Genomic DNA, 18,795 nt, shown 5'->3' on the forward strand with positions numbered 1-18,795 from the left:
TGGCCCGCGGCGCGACATTGGGCCCTCACTCCACCCACGCCGTCCCGGTCCCATGGCCTAACACTGGTGCTCAGTACATGGGAAAGAAACCTCGGTTTGGGGGTGTTGTGTGCCTTGAACTTCGGGAGCAGAGCTCAAGGAAAGCAGGCTGGCTCTAATGGAAACCAGTCAGCGGGCCAAGTGCAGCAGGAACCACCCCCCAGTGGTTTCCATGGGGACGGAGCCGGGAGGCGGAGCTCTGGCGCGCCTGCCGCCGGCAGATGTGGCCTGTGCAGGGCTGGCGTGGGGCGGCAGGAGGGGCGGCGCTGTGCCCGGCAGCAGGGCCCTGGGACGTGGCAGGCCCCGGGCTGAATGCAACAACAAGCCCGGGGCTGTGGGTCCGCCACCTCCGGGAGGCTTCCTGGATTCCTCAGGCCGGCGCTGGGTGCTCCTGGCTGACCTTCTGCTCCCCATCCAGCACCGCCAGGCCTGGGGCCGGGCCTCCTCGAGGCCGCCCCATCCGCTACGTGAGGTCCCCGGGCCTGCGAGTGGGGGAACGACACCACTGCCGGTCACGGCTCTAGCCCTCTAGCAGAGGACCCAGTGCCCAAGAAGGTCTGCTTGATCCAGTCACTGGATAGAGCTGCCCATCTCCTCCCGGACCCCAAGCCAGGGCCCGCCCAGATTAGGCCCCCCAGCCCCTCCGGAGGGGTGCCCTCGAGAGTCAGATGAGCTCTGAGCAATGCTGGGACACGAGGGCCAGAGACGGGACCCTGTGGACACATAGGGCACGGTTTCTCCAACAGGACATGGCCCCGCTCACCCGCAGAGAGCTACTTTCAAACACATTTACCCTGACCTCTACATGGTACCCCAGCACCTCTGTCCTGCCCGGGCTGACGGATCCCCCCTCTAGCTGAGACCCTCGCCTCAGAGCAGACCTCACAGGTGCCAATGGCCCCGGACGCCTGACCAGTCCACTCTGTCCACCTCAGCACAAAGTACGAGTGTCTCCATGAGAAAGGGGTCCAGGCCCATCAGATACAACCAGCCTCCACGTGAAGAACCTACCCAAACCCTGGGCTCATCCTCCGCGGCAAGTTCCTGGCACCATGGAAGGGTACGAATTGGGCACAAAGCAGAAAGGGCCATTTTGAGAACATCAAAGGCTGCAAAATGGTCTTGCCTGTTCCAGGTTTTTACAGTGTCCCCCAGAGGCCGTTATTCTCAGTGTTTGAGTGATAAACCCTGCAGATCACCTGCCATGGGCCAGAAGAACAGCGAGAGTGGTGATGACCCCCTGGGCCACCCATTCCCACAGCCCAATGCCATACTGCACTGTTAGCCACCAGCCAGCACCCTGAGCCACACGGGCCTGAAGCCCTTACCCCAGCAGGGCACCAGGGGCTTTACGGGCCCAACCAGCAGGCCTCAGGTGCTGAGGTCACGGCAACCCAGCCAGAGACAGGTCCTTGGGACCCCAGAAACAACACGACATGGCCCTTGTGGGGGAAGTGAGGCAGGCCATCCTGGCTCTTCCTGGGGACGGAAGAACTCCAGCCCAAAGGACAGGGCCCTCCTGGCACCGAGTGTCTGGGGAGAACCCACCAAGGTCAGCATCTAGGACAGATAAACGAAGAAAAGGGGTCCGGCATCCAGCCGTTTCTGCCCAGTGTGGGGAAAGAGCAGGTCCTGTGGTCAGAAACCTGGTCTGGGTGTGGGCTCTGTTACTCACTTGCTATGTGACTCTGGGGACACTCCTTGCCCTCTTGGAGCCTCGGTTCTCTCACACTGAAAACTGCTAACACCTTCCACGCAGGCCGGGCCTGGGGACATCCCGTCTGCACCATATCCCAGCATCCGGAGCAGCGCCAGAACACAGGGGCTCTGACGGGATGTCAGAAGGAAGCGCAACAGGTCGCCTGCACTCTCAAATGGACGTTTAAAAAAAGGAGGGGGGGCCACCTGGGCGGCTCACTCCATGAAGCATCTGCCTTCACTCAGGTCATGATCCCAGGGTCCTGGGATGGAGCCCTGCATCAGGCTCCCCGCTCAGCAGAGAGCCTGCTTCTCCCTCTTCCTGCTGCTCCCCTGCTTGTGTTCTATCTTTCAAATAAATAAATAAATAAAATCTTAAAGATAAATAAATAAGTAGGATCGAAGTACCCGGCCCTGAGCCTGGCACATAGTAGGTCAACAAAGGACGGCTGCTCCAACCCCAAGGAACCGGGTCCTGTGTGTAACATCTGACAAGCGCTGATCCTCCCTTGGGGGAGCGAAGCGCGGCCCCCAATTCCCCGCTGGGCTGAGGCAGGGGTTTCTGCCTCTCTGGGTCCCTTCATGGGTCCTGCCTGAGCCTGTCTTACCTACTCTTCCCCTGGCAGCGGGACACTCGAGGTAGCGGCCATACCCTTCCCCTGGGGTGTCCGCTAAGGCTGTGGTGGCCTGCCATGCCACCCGGCTCAGGAGCGCCCACCTGGAAGCCACCTCCCAGAGCCGCCGCCGGCATTGTCACACAGGCCAGGCTGCCAACGGGCTGCCCGCGTGACTGCATCTTGGGGTACAGGGCTCACCTCCGGCGCTAGAGCACCCAGGGCTGAGGCCTGAGACCCTAGAGACCCACCCACCGGTGCTGGGAGCCTCCAAAGGTCCTGGCATCAGGCGACTTACCCTTTGGGTGATCGTCACCGCAAAGGCTCCAGCTGGAGGGCGCCTCCTCTACCCCTGCTGCTGCGGCCACCGCTGCCATGTCCCCCAGGCCCGTGCGCGGCCGGCGGGCCGGGGGCCACCTGCCTGGACCCCACGTGCCACGCTCAGGTGGGAGTCCTCGTCCCATCGAGCCAGAAGCAGCTACACACCCAAGAGGCTCTGGTGGGCGGGAACGGCGGGAACTCCGCCGCGGCGGGACCCCTCCGCCCACGCCGGCCGGAAGTGCGGGCACACCCACTGCAGGAATCCCGGGGCAGGGCTGGGCTCCCAGGAAACTGGGCCAGAGGTTCCCCAGCACATGCTGGAGCAGCCTGGCCTCCACCGCCCAGCCCCGCACCGGCTGCTCCCTTCAAAAGGTCTGGCCTCAACCTCCCTTCTAGCCCCTCAAGAAACTCAGAAGCCAGAGTCCTGGGGAGCCACCAACAACTGCTCCCCTTTAAGGGGGATCAGTGGTGAGTGACCTCATCACCTTGGAGGCCACGAGAAACCTGTGGGCAGGACTGATCCCCATGCTTTATGGACAGGGAAACTGAGGCAGGGATGGGCAGGCAGCTCCTTGGAGAGTCCAGGCCTCTGTTCTCTGCTAAGAGGCCCCAAAGAGGGGACACACAAGCCCCCTGGGGCCTCCCAAACAGGCTCCCATCTGATGTGTTGGACCGTTTCCCGAGCTTTGAAGACACAGAACTAAGACCCGCAGTAAATATCATTCTCCTCAAAGCTCCTTTTTTTTGTCCAAAGGTGTGCTGGGCGTTCCCAGGGCCTCCTTGGACTGCCCCCAGACTCCCCCCCGTTACTGATGAGCAAGCGGGGCCGCGGAAGCTTCTCGGGGCCTTGCACGCAGGTGCACATGCACGTGCAAGCGCGCGGACCCGCCCGGGGAAGACTGGCCCCGCGGGCCGCTCCTCGCAGCACAGCCGCCAGCGCACCCAGCGGCCCACCCTGTGCCTTCTGGCCGCTCCCTGCCCTCGGCCACCTTCCCGGATCCCGTTCTGGGCCTGCCCGCACCGCCATTTCCTCTCCCGGGCCTAGAGGCTCACTTCCACTCCTCAGCGGCTGTAAATGGCCGGTGCCTGGAACAGCCCGGCCCTCTGAGGGGACGCTCTGCGCCTGGCCGGCTCCCAGCGTGCAGCCAAGCTGGCCAGCAGGCCTTCCTTCACCTCCCGGGAGCCCAGCAGCTAGGGGCCCTGTCCAGCCTGCTCTGGCTGGCCCTGGGCTGGGGAAGAGGACCCATGACGGGGGCAGTGGGGTGCCCAGCAGGTGTCCCCAGGGATGGCCCAGGGGCTCCATGACTCACTGAGAAGCCAGGAAGAGTGCCTGCCCCAGGCAGGCACGGTGCCTCCAAATGCCCGTCCACCTCTGGAAACCCCCGACGTACCAGGCAGAGCAGAGGGCACTACCCGTGTGCGCACACCGTGGAGCCCACGCCTGGGCAAAGGTGCACCATCCACACCTGGACACCATGTGGACGTGCAGAATGAAGGTGGGCTTTGGCGGACGGCAGGCCCAGGTCCGACCCCCATCCTGACCGTCGCCAGCCGGCTGAGTCTGGGGCCTCGGCTTCAGGCCGGGGGCCTCCCCTGGCCCAACACAGCCGGCGTTAACCCCCGCCTGGCAGGCATTTCTGAGACTCAGAAACCAACCAAGAACGAACAGCGGGTATGGGGTGCTCTCTGGGAACGGAGCGCTGGGGTAAGTGCATTCCGTGCATGACTATGAGGTGGGGACGCTTACTGTCCCCGTTTCACAGATGAGGAAACGGGGACACGGAGAGGTGCGATGACTTGCCTTTGACGGACACGGCCGGGAACTAACACCGACTCCGACTGACCCCTGGCCTCGGTCCCGGAGGTCCTGCTCTTCTGCCCTTGGCTTTGCCGAACAAGCAAGGCGCGGGGTTCACCTTGCCCACTCCTGCGGGAGCACCCAGCCCGGCGCCGTGTTCCCGGGGCTGCTCGTGAGTACAGGTCTGATGCCAAGACCCGGGTCGAGAGGCTGGAAGACCAAACGGGAAAGGAGGAAGTGGTTAAAAAAAAAAAAAATCCAAGAGCAGAACCGCTAGAGAAAGCGGCTCCCCAGGAGCTCCGGCAAATTTCATCAACTTGTCGCCCTTCCTGTTATTTCCAAACATCTGCACCAACAGGTACCTGCCTTCAAACAAACACGCCGCAACAAAGCCCTTCTATTAACAAATGGAAGGAGATCTGGGAGCCCGCAGGAGACCACAGAGGGAAACATCTGTGTCTCGTTCCCGTTCAGCCACAAGCCCGGGTGTGAGCTCCCGGCCACGTCCACGGCGAGGGCAGGCGGCCTCAGAGGCTGGGAAGGGCAGAGCCGGGATCCAGAATTCGGGAAAAAGCAGAAGCAATCCCTTAAAAGTGAGGCGGGGGCCAGGGAAGAACCCTTGGCACAGATTACATCATAATGTGAGCAAATTCACAAAACAAACAGTTATCGTGTGCAAATTATTTGTGCTTGTAAAACTTCCTATCCTCACGTGTGATGAGGGCCAATAAGTTCTGCACCCTGTTATCTCGGTGAGATAATTCTTTTTTTTTTTTTTTTTTAAGTTTACAGCTTCTCTTCGTAGTTACCTGTTGAATGTGTGTGTGTGCACGTATGTGTGCTTTGCCGTGTGGGGGATTTAAATGTACCTTTAAACCACTCGAAAAATCTGTCATCGGTTTTTCATAAATAACTCAGAATAATTTTATGTAACCCTATACAAAACAGCTAGAGATGTAATGAAGATCTCAAAATCTAAAGTCCCAAACCCCGTAATTTTGAATTTGAATCTAGTGTTAACGCTGTCCATGCTGCCAAACAACACAAAAACTGGGCCTTGGTTAAAACACTTAAGGTCCTTTGACACAGGGCATTCGGGGTCTTAAAGCGGAAAGACGAAGACCGACGATTAAATTCTAATCTAATGAAGGTGATGGCGGTTCCTCTACCGCGCTGGTCAGGGGGCGAGAGGATCACAGGACTGTTTTTATGCACAAACGCCACTTGTTTATTTTGACCTCAGTTCTTCGAAATTGTCGACTCCACAATTGAAATATGCTGTGTGTTCCAACAAGGACCCAGCAGTCGTAATGACAGACCAGCCCATCTGTGCTGTGAGAATGTATAATTTCGGTGTATAGTGGAATTTATATAGAAGCAATGATGTGAAAACTGCTATGCGTGGTACATTCTTAAAAAAACAAAAAACAAGAAAACCAAAAAAAAAAAAAAAAAAAAAAAACCCAAAAATAACCCCAAAAACGACCTGCCGAGAAGTATGGAGTGCCATGGAGAACGCTGATATTTTGCCTGATTCAGAACACAAAAGATTGCAGGGCATTTTCCTGATTTTGTGGGGAGGCAGAATGTCATTGCCCAAGTTACAAAACAAACACGGAAATCAGTCACATACAGCCATCCCGGCTCTATAAGGTGTGTGCTGGGAAATGTGGTATCCAGAGACACTACTCCCATTAGATGATCATAATCTCGGCGGAAAATACTAATTTAGAATGAAAATGCTCATTTATGGAAATTAATTGATTTTATGCTGCTTGCCCTTACCTCCAAAAAGAGCACGAGGTCATGCTCGGGAAACGTGACTATCATTCCAGGATTTAGGATTAAAAGGTCTATTTACCTAACTAATTATACCAAAAAAAATAAAATTTTTGGAGATGAGGCATGGGCAGCTATGAAGAGCACAAATTCTTTAAAAAAAAAAAAAACCACAAGAGACCCTCCTTTCCCCCAAAACCCACCCCTCTAGACTCTGGACTCTTTTCCTTTCGAATTTATGGCGCTCTGTCTTTTTCCCATTACTTCTACTTTCTCACCAGTGTTCTATTCGGTGCTTGCTAAATATTTGGGCAGGACCACCCTCCAGCTCGCAGCAGCAGAATGTGGCTGTCACAATCATGAAAATGTTTTAATCATCTCTGCTATATACGCCCGCACCCCCAGTATGGACTGCTGTCTAGTGCAAGAACAAAAGCAGCCGTGGTCGTCCTTGTGAGAGCTGAGCTCACTTTTATGCTTGGTGGTATCTGCCCAGGCCGGCTGCTCAGACCCACAGAGACAGGACCCGACGCCTCCGAATTAGGAAAACAAAGATGTATTTACGTGGGAATTTTCCTCTCTGTTGCCATTTAGAACTTTCTGGGCCTGATTTTCCATTTTCCATAAATCGAGACCCTGGCTACCCTCCACTGTGGGGAAAAAACCAGGCCGCATCTGTAGGCGTTTTTGTCAGTGTGCCAGGGGACGGAGGTAAGTCGGAACTCAACTCTGCAAAGCCCACCTTTTATCTGAAAAGGTTCAGCCATTCTGAAGGGTCAGGGACCATCACAGCAGCTCAGGTAACCGTGGAGGGTAGCTTTTGGGCTGCGACGGCAGCTTGGCCTGGGGAAGCAAAGGTCTTCGAGGGAGTCCCACCCCTGTTGGCTACGGTTCAGGCCATGGACGGTCGAACGTCTCGGCCCACAGTTCTGCAGATGGGAAACCAGGACGGGATCCAGCACAGGCCGGCCCTGGACAACTCAGGCCCCCTGAGGGTCCGTCTGGTGGTCATGTCCACGTGGACCCCATGTACCATCTGTGGGTAGGGCAGTTATGAGCTGGACATGGCACCATTAGGCGGAATCCCCGGGCTTAAGTAAGTGTTTAAAAAACAGAGCACAAAACAACCTAAAAGATTTTCCCCATACTGAGCTGAGAGCCAAAAAGAGCCTTCTTTTTTCTCCCGACACCCGCACATCCCCCCCCCCAAAATAAAATAAAACGAAAGGGAGAAAAGAACTGGATCCCTAAACTGTGGACATGGCAGCATTAAAGACGCCGGATAAAATAAAAAGGCCTCTGTTTCTCAATGCAGAACCTACCCCTCCCGTGTGCCAGCCCAGCCCTGCTTGCCGAGGAGTTTGCTGGGAGGAGCATGGGCACGCTGGTGTTTTTCCCTCTGCCCCCCCTGGCACCACCAAAAATTAAAATAATAATGATGATGATGATGATGATGATGATGAGATCCCCCCCCCCGCACGACAAACTGTCCTGAGCAGAAACGAGCAGGCCGTGCCTCGTAATACCCCCTGAAATGTTCATTCGGATCTAATTGAACACACAGCTACTGTGAAATAACAAACATTCATTTTTATTGTGATTCCCAAAGCCTATAGCTTTGGATCTTAAAAATAAATGGGCTTGGCTTCTGCATTTTCCCTGCAGTTTTTGGAAAGGCTTACTTCACTGAAGATGGGGGGGGTCGGAAATAGAATTTTGAATTTTGGATAACCAATTAGAGGGAAGGAAACGTAACAGGCATCGAGCACAAGATGGCAGAGCCCTCGGCTTGTCTCCAGCACAAGAGAAGGGAAGAAGGTGACTTACCCAAGGTGCGGGAGGACGTGAGGAGCTTTCTCCAGAGCAAGGAAGTGGAAAGGGTGCCTCCTGGCCCGGCCGGGCAGGGTGGCAGGAGGAGGAGGACAGGTCCCGCCGGCCAGCAGGCCGTCCCCAGGTGCCAGCCCCGGTCCGACGGGCCCTCGGGCGTCCTGCTCTCCAGCCACCCTTGTCCATCGGTCCCCTCTGTCCTGGCCGGCGCGGCCTGGGCCTCGGCCACCCCGGCACCCGGAGGCAGGGCTGCCAGGAGCCAAGTGGTGCTGGGGGAGGCTCTGCTCCAGCCCAGGAGGACGAGGAAAATGCTACTTTTGTCTCCTGCTCTCATCTGGCACTGGCTGCCCGGGGAGGGGGGGCCAGAGGCGGCCGCTGCGGCTCGGCCCCGCCCACCGGGAATTTTTGAAAGATGCTCCTGGGTGCCGGGAGGATGGCAGACGTGGCAGAGGCGGGTGGGCCGGACCCCCGAACCCACCACCAGGCGGGGGCGGCGGGGGGGGGGGGCGCCCGAGTGGGAGAGGGAGGAGGCAGCAGGCGCTGCTGGCCACTCAGTGGCTGGCCCGAGGAGGACGGGGGAGCCGGCCCGGCCCAGGCGCGGCCCAGGCGCCAGCCCTCCCCGTGGCCAGGCGGCGCGGCCCTGGGCGCCATGTTGCTCCCGAGTCCAGGCGGCCCGGGCCCGCTGCGGGCATAGAGGCCGCATTGTTCCCCGGGCCGGCCGAGGAGGAGCAGGCGGCGGCGGCCAGCACCCGGCGTGCTCCCCGGGGATGGAAGGGGGGGAGGCGAGGCCCAGGGCCCCCCACCCCACCCTGACCGCTCCCTGGACCCCTGGCCTCGGAGCGAGCCTGTTCCAACCATGCCCGGAAAGGCTGAGCCGCCAGGGGTCGGCATCGGCCTTGTGTCCAAGGGGCCACCTGGCCCTGGGCTGTGGCAGCTCTCTGAGCCTCAGTTTCCCTGTCCACAGAAGGAACGGGGATAACGGCTCCTGCCACTCGGGGCTGCTGGAGGACAGAAGGGAAAACGCACACAGAGGGCTGAGCACCAGGCCGGGCACCCCACTGGTGCTCAGGAGCCGGCCGCTTCGCCCAGAGGCGCTGCCAAGCAGCCGGGCCGCCACGAAGGCCCCGGCGTCCAGAGTCCAGGCGTGCCACCACACCCTCTCAGGCCATCACAGACCCCTCAGCTCTGCCAAAGCCAATCCTGGCCACCACACGGGGCCACGGTGGAGTGTGCCTGGGCTATGGCCCTCAGAGCCGGTCAGCGGGCCAGAGGGTTTAACTTGGAGCTTCTATTTGGAGTTCACCAGATCTGGCTGTCCTTTGCTGAAGGCATCCGGGCCACATCCGTGGGGCTGTGCTATCTGCCCAAGTCTCTCCTTCGACCCTTTATGTGGCCAGGCACTTGCTATCCCCGAGCACGGGGAGCCATGGGGCTGTCAGTGTGAGACAGGGCCTCCCCAGGCAGGCAGGGCCAGCTCTGTGCTCGAGCGGAGGGCACAGCGTGGACTGGCCGTGGCTGGGCCTGTCCTCCGGCTCATAGGCCCTTCTGCCGGTAAGGACTGGGGGTAAGGGACTGTCTAGACACCTGAGCATCTGAGGACGGGAGCGCAGGCTCAGACACGGTCATGCCCAAAAAGGAGGGGGTGGGAGGTGGCAAGGCGACGGAGCAAGAAGGGAGGAGGCCAGGAGGAGACCTCTGGTCCTCGGGCTCTGGTCTCACGCACATCACCACGTGACCAGCTCACCAGCTGATGCCAGAGACAAAGCAGGTAGGATTCCGGTGCCACGCGCCTAACCAGGAACGTGGGCAATTCCATTCCAGGAACGGCTTGGCACAGCCGCCAAAAGCCTGGCCCCCGGGGAGGAGAGGGTCCCCCCCACCTCCCATGCTCCAGTGGGAAAGCCACTGAAAACCAGGTGGCCATTTTGGGGCCGGCCCCTGACCGAGGAGAGAAAACAGAACCTCAGTTGTTACGGAGGCAGAGGCAGTGGGCGTCCTTTACCCCAGCACAGGCCTACACAATATGGCCACAACCAGAAGTGGCCTTTGCTGGGCCAGAGGCTGCCCAGGAGATAATGGCCTCTGCCCCAGCATGGGGCTCAGGACACAACACGTCGGTCCGGGTGGCAGAGCAGCCAGGCCCAAATCAGGTCCTTCTTGGTCGGAGCCCCGTGCCGGAAGGTTTGGCAGCACCGCCCCTGTGCCAGGGCCAGAATCCCCAGGGACGAGCCCTGCTCCCCCTGGCCAAGCGGGGAGGGCGCCACAGGTGACACGCACAGACCCTGTCATGCTCAGTACACACATGTGTCCCCGCAGGCCAGAACCCGCGTGTCTGGCGCCCCCTCGGAGCCCAGGCCGGTCTGGGTGAGGGGACGCCACCCGCATGGAACGCTCCAGCTGCCAACAAAGCCGGCACCATCGTTTTATTATAACTTAAAATGTAATTATAAAGCGCTGATTTGGATGTAAATATCGCTGTTAAACACATGAAAGGCGAATTGAGATTTAAGAGCCCCAGACCAAGCAGGTAAATATTTCAGCTAAACACTCTTCCTGCCGTCTGAGATGCCAGAATTAAGGAAGGGCGGTTCGCCGCCCAAAAACCCAGCCCCAGCTCTAGAAGCCAAAGGGATCAGGGACAACATTCCTTTTTTAATCTTAAGGGAAAATACTATCACTCCTTAAAAAAAAAAAGAAAAGAAAAGAAAAAAGAAAGAGAAGCTGTTTCACTTTGTGCACGCCATGCACACGTTTCCGACCACGATAACAGCCATTGCCTCTGCTCTCGCACGTCTCCTCGGAGAAGCCACCTCTCGGCCGCCCACCACAGCCACGCGGGTTTCGGACGCGTCCGGAATCCGGCGCGAACAAGTCCACCATCCAGATCTCACAGCGAGACCCTCGGCCGCCTACTTCAGGGGCTGCCCCAGCCACCAGAATAAAAGCCCGTCTCCGAGGGTGTTCTGCCCCCTGACACACCGTTCCGGCCCTTTCCACTTCGATTTTACCAAATCGACACGGGGCCTCGGACGTCGTTTTGGTCACTCCCAAAAGAGACTCTTGATGGCATTTCGGGGGGGGGGGCAGGTGAAACAGACCAGAGCAAAGCAGTTCCAGGATCCAAAAAAACCCAAACCAAAAAACCCCATATAAAAGCAGTTTTAAAAAACGAAACCGCCTTTTTGAAAGCCGAATGTTATCATTTGCCAACAAAGACTCGTGGGTGAAGGGGACGCTTGGTGGGGAGGGGACTCTCATCCCTCACCCCACCCCGGGGGCCGCTCCCTCCCCTGTCCTCACCCACTTCGCAGGGGCGCCCAGACTCAGGACCCCCTGAGCTGGCAGGGATCCCAGGCCGATTATCCCCGCAGCCTTCCCCACGTCCCCCCAACGCCAGGAAGACGCTCTCAGTTCCGGCCCCAGCCGGATCCGTTCCTCTGAGTCCCTAACGGGAGCCTGGGGGCCGGGCCCCGCTTCTTGGGGCGCCTTCCCGGCTGCCTGGAGGCAGTGCATTTAGCAGGACTGAACGCTATCCACGGCGGCAGAGTGGGGAAGAGGCAGACGGCGGGTGCCTAAGCCTCCGAGTGACCCTCTGTTCGTTTTAGTCATCAGAAAGCCATCCTTCCAGGGCTAACTCTGGGCCAGGCCGTCAGGAGTTACAAACACACCCTCTCCAGCCGGGGATGGAATGTGAGGGTCGGCATGTGGCTTCACCACGGCAGGCCAGGCTCTCTGATAACCCACACGCGGCTCCCAAGTGCACTGGACCATGGGCTGTGGGAGAAGCGAAGGGCCCCGGAGAATCACAGATGCATCCAGAATCGCTCTCGATGGCCTCCTCCTGGGAAGATGGACCCTTCCTCTTAAGAGTCCCGGTTTTCCTCACTTCCATTGGATGACTACTCCCCCCAAGCCTCCGACGGCCCCAGCAGACAAAGGTTCATCAGGTCTGGCCCCTGGCAGGGGCCATCCAGCTCACCACCAGAACCCTGCAATCCTGGCTACCTTTCTGGTGCTTGCGAGGAGCCCCCATAGTCTTGCGAAAGAGATCCCGGAAGGAAAGAATTAAACTTGAGAAAGTTTAGCCTCCACTCAACAAAGAAAGCCAGGCGTTCCCACTGCATTTCCCAAGAATCGGGGGTCAGGGGACTTTCCTTTTCCCCTTTCTAGAAATCTCCGTCCCTGACTGGGTTCTCGGGGCCTGTGACACCCGGATACTCAAGGTTTGCCGTCCCAACCAACAGGGCACTGGTCAGCCCTGAAAATAAGTATTTCATATAAAAGATCCATTGTCTTGGCTTGGAGACAATTGTTGCGTTTTCCCCTCCTCTGCTCCGACACATCAGCATGCCCGTCCGATGCCCAGGCTCCCTTCTCGTCGCGACAGCGCGTTCTGAGAAAGGGCCATCTTGCTGGGTCTTCCTGAGCCATCGGCTAAGAAAGCAGATTCTCCTCAACGAAGCGTTCTGGGAAATGCGTGCTTATATTTGGGCAAAGAACAATTAGCTCACCGGCGGTGAAACCCTCCCACCCAATCGCCACCCGCGTTGCGAGCTCGAATGCCGGCAGCTGGTGTGGCCGCTCTGGACCCCAAGTGGTGACGGCCTGCCCTCGATCTGCCCTGGAGCCCCAAAGAGGTGAGAGGCACAGGTCAGACCCCCGGGTCAGCACCCACATGAGCTCCTCAAGTGCCATTCTGTGGGGAGGCTCCCCTCCTTCCTCGGTAAACATGTCCCAGGACCTCAAGGGGCCTTGCTCCCATCTAGTGTCCCCAGTGCCTCCGAGCCACGTCCCTGTGACAAGGGAAGCCCGGCTTTGCAAGCTTCCTGGCATTCCATCTGGGAGAAAATATCAAAGTTCACCTTGCACCGCCTTTTGGGGGTGAGGAGTAAACTTGTAGGTGTCCTTCCGAGAGAAACCAAAACTGGACTCTGGTTCTTAGAAACTCAGGAATATAATCATCACTCAGGGTAAACACAGTGATCACCATTTACAACAGCAACACGCTTTATGGTGTCCCTGCCACGTGCCAGGAACTGTGCTTTGTGGGGAGAGCGCTGTCTGGACACTGACGGTGCTGTCATTATTCCCAGGGCTAGGGCTCAGAGTGCAGGCCCAGGGCGGTGAGGCGCCTTGTCTGGGGTCACACAGTAAGCCAGGGGCAGGGCCAGATGGGAGCCGCCCCACGGGAGCCAGGACACCCCAACCCCCGGCCCGTTCATGGGGTTGCCACAAGTGTCTTCTCCCTTCTCCCCAAAGATGCAAGGACACCGTCTAAGCCCGAGGAAAACCAAGCATGATGGTTGTGAGATGTTTTCCTTGCAGGCCTGCAAGGGCCGCCCTCCCTTCCCAAACACTGGCCTTCACTAGGGACACACACTGGTTTCCCTGGACACCCGGGAGCACTTGCTCAGTCAGAGGCCCCATCCCTCAGCCCCAGGGACTGCCTTTCCGTCAGGCCTCATCCACACCAGAGCAGAACAGGCCCCAGGCCCCTTCTGAGGATGGGAGCAAGCAAGACCGGTTCATAAACCGCCCCATCGGGGGCAAACAACACAGACCCAGAAAGCGACCCTGCCACGAAGCTGCCGCTGTTCCCATGGAGCCCAGCACAACGCCATCCGCACCTGCTCAGGTGATGGTGTACACCCGGGCCCCAGTGCAGGCCTCGTCGCCATACATCGCCTGTGTCGAGCAGTTGGACCCCACCAGCACCCAGGACACCTCTCACCCAGGATCTGGGGGCTTCAGGTGGCCAACGGCTGGGCAGGACCCGGCCCCAAGAGCAAGCGAGGAAAGACCCGGAGGCTGGCCTGGCCTAAAACAAAAGCAGCAATGCCCGGGCCGGCCTCCCACTGGCCCGCCGCAGTCCGTGAGACCCTGTCCCCGGCTTAGCACATTCTATTCAGTCCAGAAGCGACAAAAACCACACAGGAGCCATTTCCAGAACCTCGGTTTTGGTGTGCATATCCTCAAAAATGAATTCTGCCTGGTTGGGACAGCTCAGCACGGTGAGAAGCCCCGGCAGGGCCCAAGTCTCCCTTGCAACTGGGCTGGCTCCAAAGCACCAAGGACAAAGGCAGGACAGGACGGTGCTGGGGCCGAGGCCAGGCCTCTGTCCGGGAGCGTGGGGTGGGGGAGCACTATTTACTAGAGACTGTCAACCCCACCTCCCAGGGGCCGGGGGCACACTCGGGCTGCCGAGATGGGGATCCGGAGCTTCGTCAAATGGCGACCCCCCACTAAGTGGCCCTGCGGGCACCTCCTTGGATGCTCAGGCCTTTCCCTGCTCCCACAGGCCCAGAGAGAAGCAGCCACAGATGCCCCTCATTTGGGGGGTTGGCAGAACGCCACACCGTCCTGCCCACCACGAGATACGGCACAGATCATCTGCGGAACCGGAGAGAACATCTCCCACACTCTGCAGGCCAGGGTCCTCTGGAACTTGAGCTTCTTCTGAGCATGAGCCGGGCCACTGCCGACGCCAAGCAACAGCTCCCGGTGGCAGCAGCGCGCCTTCCGCAGCGGCGACCCCGTTCCTCAGATCGCTCTGGCACGTCCCACCCGGGTTTCACATCTGCTAACTGCCTCTGACAGCATCATAAATAAAAATTCAAAATGGGGGAGGTGGGGAGGTGGTGTGAGGGAGGTGGGGGGAGAGCGGCCTAGCAGAAGGGACGGCCCCCGGGGTCCAGAACGCAGCGCTGGAGCAAACTTTTGGCCTCTGCACCCGGAGTTGGCCATATCTTAGCTCAAGTCTCCTCTGTCCTCCGGATTCTACGGAACCAGGCAGCCCGGGGAGAGGCTGTCGTGAGGCAGGCCTGGGCGACTTGGGCCTCTGTCCACGTTCCCGGAAACATGGCCTTCAGGTACCAGCTCACAACTCTGGGGCGTTATGGAAACAGGGGGCCCCCCTGCCCATTATTTTGTGGTCAAATCGCCCATTAAGGTTCTCCAAACCACATCAGTAAGATGGGGAGAGCAGAGGGGAAATCGTACTGTGATAGGATGGTACGAAAAAGCGTCCTTAATCCCGCCCCGCCACCCCCAGGACGGGTTTCACTTTAATAGGATAGGTGCCTGCGAATACAAACATGCATTTTAAAATCCTAAATGGCTAGAACCAACGAACGAAAATAAAACGGAGACAGTGACGGCCTGCAGAGACCGCCCTGGCTTCTGAAACCCAACTTTGAAGAAATTAATTTCAGCGTTACCTTACAACCCTGTAATTATGGCAAACGCACATTCCTTCACCCATTTCTTGCTCCCCACAAACTCCCCAGGGCCGCCGGCCGGGTCTGTGTGTGAGCCGCCTATAAAGGGGGATTTATTACGAAAAGTTATGAGTTGTTTTTCGTTTTATGCCACCATAAACAAGAGCCTCCACACAAGGGCCTTTCACTCAACCGGCCCAGTGGCTGCCAACGCTTGACTGCGGCCCCTGAAGCCCGCTCTCCATAAATGCTTGACCAGCAGGGGAAAAAAAAAAAAAAAAAAAAAAAGAAGCGGCGCTTTGGCTGGCTTAGGAAAGGAATGAAAGATGTCAATTTTTCAAAAAGGGATTGCTGCTTCCAGATCACCCTTCCAAACACATTGCCCCTAAAAACAGATGCTTGCTTTCTCTCTTTTTTCTATTCTGGTGAAGATAGCTGCTACGGCTATCTTATGTGTCCGACAAGATTCCTCTCTGACAAATGGTCCGCACACCTGAGATCAGAAACTGTATTTCACAAATAACAAGTTCCTGAATTTTAACGACGGCCGCGGAGTTCTTGCCAAGCTGGACGGGCTGCCGGTTCAAGAGCAGCCTCCCCGGTCTGCCTGCGGAAGGCCTGCCTGCCCTACAGGCTCTTCTTAGAAATCCCTTCATTAATATTTAAATACTCACTAAGTAGCGAAAGTGAGAAATGCACTTACCATCCTCAGGAGTCGCCCCGGAACCTGATAGTGACCCGTGACACGCAGGTCGACTGCCCTGCCCTTGGCGGAGGAGCGCGCGGGGACGCGGCCGGCGCTGCGCTCTCGTGCCCGCACCGCACAGGCCCTGGGCCACGGGTCTGAGTCCTGGTCCGAAACGCTTCCCTCCTTGGCGCGTGTAAACCGCAGAGCGCAGCACGGTGCCATCTCCCGCAACTCTTCGCAGGGCGGGACGGCTCCGGGACGGAGCGACGGCCGGGCGAGGCGCACGGCCAGGCCCCAGCCGCCAGGTCCCGCACCACGCCGCTCCTCCTCTTCTGACCCCGGCTTGCCCGTACGGAGCCACCGGACCTCTCCGAGGAGCGGCGGGCAGCACCCGGTCTCCGCGTCCGCGACTAGCGCCTCGGGGGACCTTTGTCCCCGACGAAAACGAAAGCGCGCCGGGCCGGGGGCGCCCACGCCCTGCCGCGGAGGTCCGGGCCGGCGCGCCCCGCGACTTTCTCCAAGTTCACGTGCTTCCCGGGCCGGCGGGAGGCGCGGGCCCCAACTTGCAGAGACCGGCCGTCGGGCGCGCTGAGGGCTGCGGGCGGGCTCGGGGCCGCCCCGCGGCGCGGCCCGGGCACAATGGGCGCCGCCGGGCGGGCGCGGGGACAGCGCGGGCCCGGGTGCCGCGCGGCCGCTCGTCTGGCGCGGCCCGGGCGCCGAATGCGGCGGCGGCGGCTTGGCATAGACGCGCCGCGCGCCCGGTGCATGCTAATGGCCGGCGGCCGCGCCATGAATTATTCAGCAGCGGCGCGGAGAGGGCGAGCGCGGCGCGGAGGGCGGCCCGGCCCGCGCGTCCCCCGCCGCTGCGAAGCCGCCGCGGCGACTTCCCAAACTTTCCCCGGTCGGCACCGAGGATGCGGCCCCCGCGGCGCCTCCGTCCCCGCCCGAGCGCGCCGGCCGCGCTTCCCACGTTGCCGCCTATTTTATGTCTTTTGTCTCGGAGTTGGCACCTGTCCCAGAGAGCGCGTTTCCCTGCCCACCCCTTCGCCGCCGGATCGGGGCGGGGGAGGGGGTACGGGGGACCCGGAGAGGAGGGGACGGGGAGGTGGGGGTGGGGGAAGCAAGGCGCCTACGGGCCCCGCAGCCAGGAGAGACCTCCCGGGGACAGCGGCCGTGCCCGCGGGCCCGGGCGCCTCTGTTCCGCGGGGAGGTCAAGGCTTCGGCTGTGCCCGGAATACCAACGAAGCCTCGGGGGCCCCCGGCCGTGCCCGCTGCGGGCGAGGACCGGCCGCGGCCCCTCCCTGACTCCCACCCCCCGCCCCGCTCCGCCGCGCACCCTCCTCCGGGGGCCGGCGCGCGCGGGCGGGGCGGGCGGCTCGAGCAGCGGATTCGCCGCCCGAACCCCGCGCCTCACCCCGCAGGCCCGCGTGCGCGCCCCCGCGGGCACGCCACCCCCGGCGCTCCCCGCCGCGCGCCCCCGGCCCGCGGCCCCGCCCGCCTGCCGGCGCGGCCAGGGGGCACCGCGCCGCGAGGACCCCATCGGCCTCCAGCATCGCGCCCCGGGGCCGCGCGGCTGCGGGGACGGGCGGGCGCGAGCCCTGGCCCCTGCTCGCCCAGCCGCCCTGGCACCGAGGCGGCTGCCGGAGCGCGCTCGGCGGCTGCGTTCCGAGGCGCCGGCTGCCATGATTGCGGGCAGGAGGGGCGCGCGCGCAGGCTCTGGCCCGGCTCAGAGACCCGGGGCGGACCGACGGTCTCCCGCCTGCGCGCAGACCCGTACGCGCCGCGGACGGCCGCTAGGGTAGCCGGCTCGGCACTGCAGGGGCCGGCGTGTGCCCCGGAGCTCTGGACAAAGTCCCGGGCCAGGGCTCGGGGTCGACCGCGGCGGCGGGCTTCCCCCAGGGCAGGGTGCGTGCCAGGGCGACCCCGCGGCGGCTTTGCGGACAGCGCCCGTCCGGCGGAGGGAGGGGCGCGGTGCCAGGTGTGGTGGGGGGCGGGGTGCACGGGATCTGGTGAAGTGGAGAGGGGCAGCGCACAGAGCCCAGAGATGGAGGGGGTGCGCAAGGTGCCTGGCGGAGGGGGGTGCCCCCAGGGTGCCGGGGAAGGCGTGGGGTGGTGGGGGCACTGTGCCCAGGGCTGCTGCCCAGCTTCGAGCTCGCTCTTCCTTCCCCGCAGAAACAACTTCCTGCTCCGCTGGCCCAGGGCGGAGGAGCTGCGGGGGGTTCTAGGCCTCAGCTTGGCTCCTGGAGGCGACTACACTGCAACACCCCGGGACCGCTCGGCTCCTTTCCGCGCCCCCTCCCGGGGGGGTCGCGACAGGCCGGGCTCCAGGGTCCCGCCTCTGGTTATAATGCCAAGGAGGCCTCAGCAGCTTTTTTCCTGCCGCCTGAGTGGTTTCCCCGCAGAGAGTCCGGCCTGGCCCTCTGGCGCTTGGGGATGACACCGGGTCACTATACTCAGACCCCCTCTCCCTGTCCGGGCATGAACCTCTATCAGAGCCAGATGGACCTGGCTGTCCCCGGACGTCCGCGACGGGGGCCCAAGAGGAACAAGGCCTCTTGGGCCCCATCCCAATGTCTCTCTGTGCCTGTCTCCCCCCGCCCCCCAAGCCGGCCTTGGCATTCTAACCAGTGTCCCTTGACGTCACATCTCGCCATTTCTGTCAACCAATTGAAACTTGCTCGTTGTCATAAAAATATATATACTTTTTATGCCATTGGTGCATTCAAAAGTTCCTCGTGTGCCCTGCTTCCCAGGAAACTCCATCCCATATTGGATTGGACTGCCCAGAAAGGGGAACTGGCTGACCGAGGCAGG

General features: G+C 60.4%; 2 protein-coding genes across 2 annotated transcripts; one reads left to right on the top strand and one right to left on the bottom strand.

The window, feature by feature from the left end:
- Positions 1 to 4,534: 4,534 nt before the first annotated feature.
- LOC116882510 (translation initiation factor IF-2-like) lies at positions 4,535 to 16,772 on the bottom strand. Its single transcript, XM_032882984.1, has 3 exons — positions 16,740 to 16,772; positions 15,997 to 16,680; positions 4,535 to 4,680 (listed from the first exon to the last, which is right to left on the bottom strand). Exons 1-3 carry the CDS (start codon positions 16,770 to 16,772, stop codon positions 4,585 to 4,587), a joined length of 813 nt encoding a protein of 270 aa, XP_032738875.1. The 3' UTR covers positions 4,535 to 4,584.
- A 194-nt stretch (positions 16,773 to 16,966) lies between these two features.
- Positions 16,967 to 18,795, top strand: LOC116882511 (translation initiation factor IF-2-like). Its single transcript, XM_032882985.1, has 2 exons — positions 16,967 to 17,886; positions 18,154 to 18,795. The coding sequence occupies exons 1-2, from the start codon at positions 16,967 to 16,969 to the stop codon at positions 18,416 to 18,418; spliced, it is 1,185 nt and encodes a 394-aa protein (XP_032738876.1). The 3' UTR covers positions 18,419 to 18,795.

The sequence above is a fragment of the Lontra canadensis genome, unplaced genomic scaffold (assembly GCF_010015895.1).
Source record: "Lontra canadensis isolate GAN:19392208 unplaced genomic scaffold, GSC_riverotter_1.0 scaffold84, whole genome shotgun sequence".
NCBI lineage: Eukaryota > Metazoa > Chordata > Mammalia > Carnivora > Mustelidae > Lontra > Lontra canadensis.

What these genes read in the sequence shown, in the direction of transcription:
- LOC116882510 (XM_032882984.1), bottom strand. Translation starts at nt 16,772, where the DNA reads ATGGCGCGGCCGCCGGCCATTAGCATGCACCGG. An exon ending in CGGCCATTAGCATGCACCGG is followed by an intron (nt 16,681 to 16,739) that starts GCGCGCGGCGCG and finishes GGGCCGCGCCAG; the next exon opens with ACGAGCGGCCGCGCGGCACC. An exon ending in CGGGGCGACTCCTGAGGATG is followed by an intron (nt 4,681 to 15,996) that starts GTAAGTGCATTT and finishes TTGGTCTTCCAG; the next exon opens with CCTCTCGACCCGGGTCTTGG.
- LOC116882511 (XM_032882985.1), top strand. Translation starts at nt 16,967, where the DNA reads ATGTCTTTTGTCTCGGAGTTGGCACCTGTCCCAGAGAGCGCGTTTCCC. An exon ending in CGGGCTTCCCCCAGGGCAGG is followed by an intron (nt 17,887 to 18,153) that starts GTGCGTGCCAGG and finishes CCTTCCCCGCAG; the next exon opens with AAACAACTTCCTGCTCCGCT.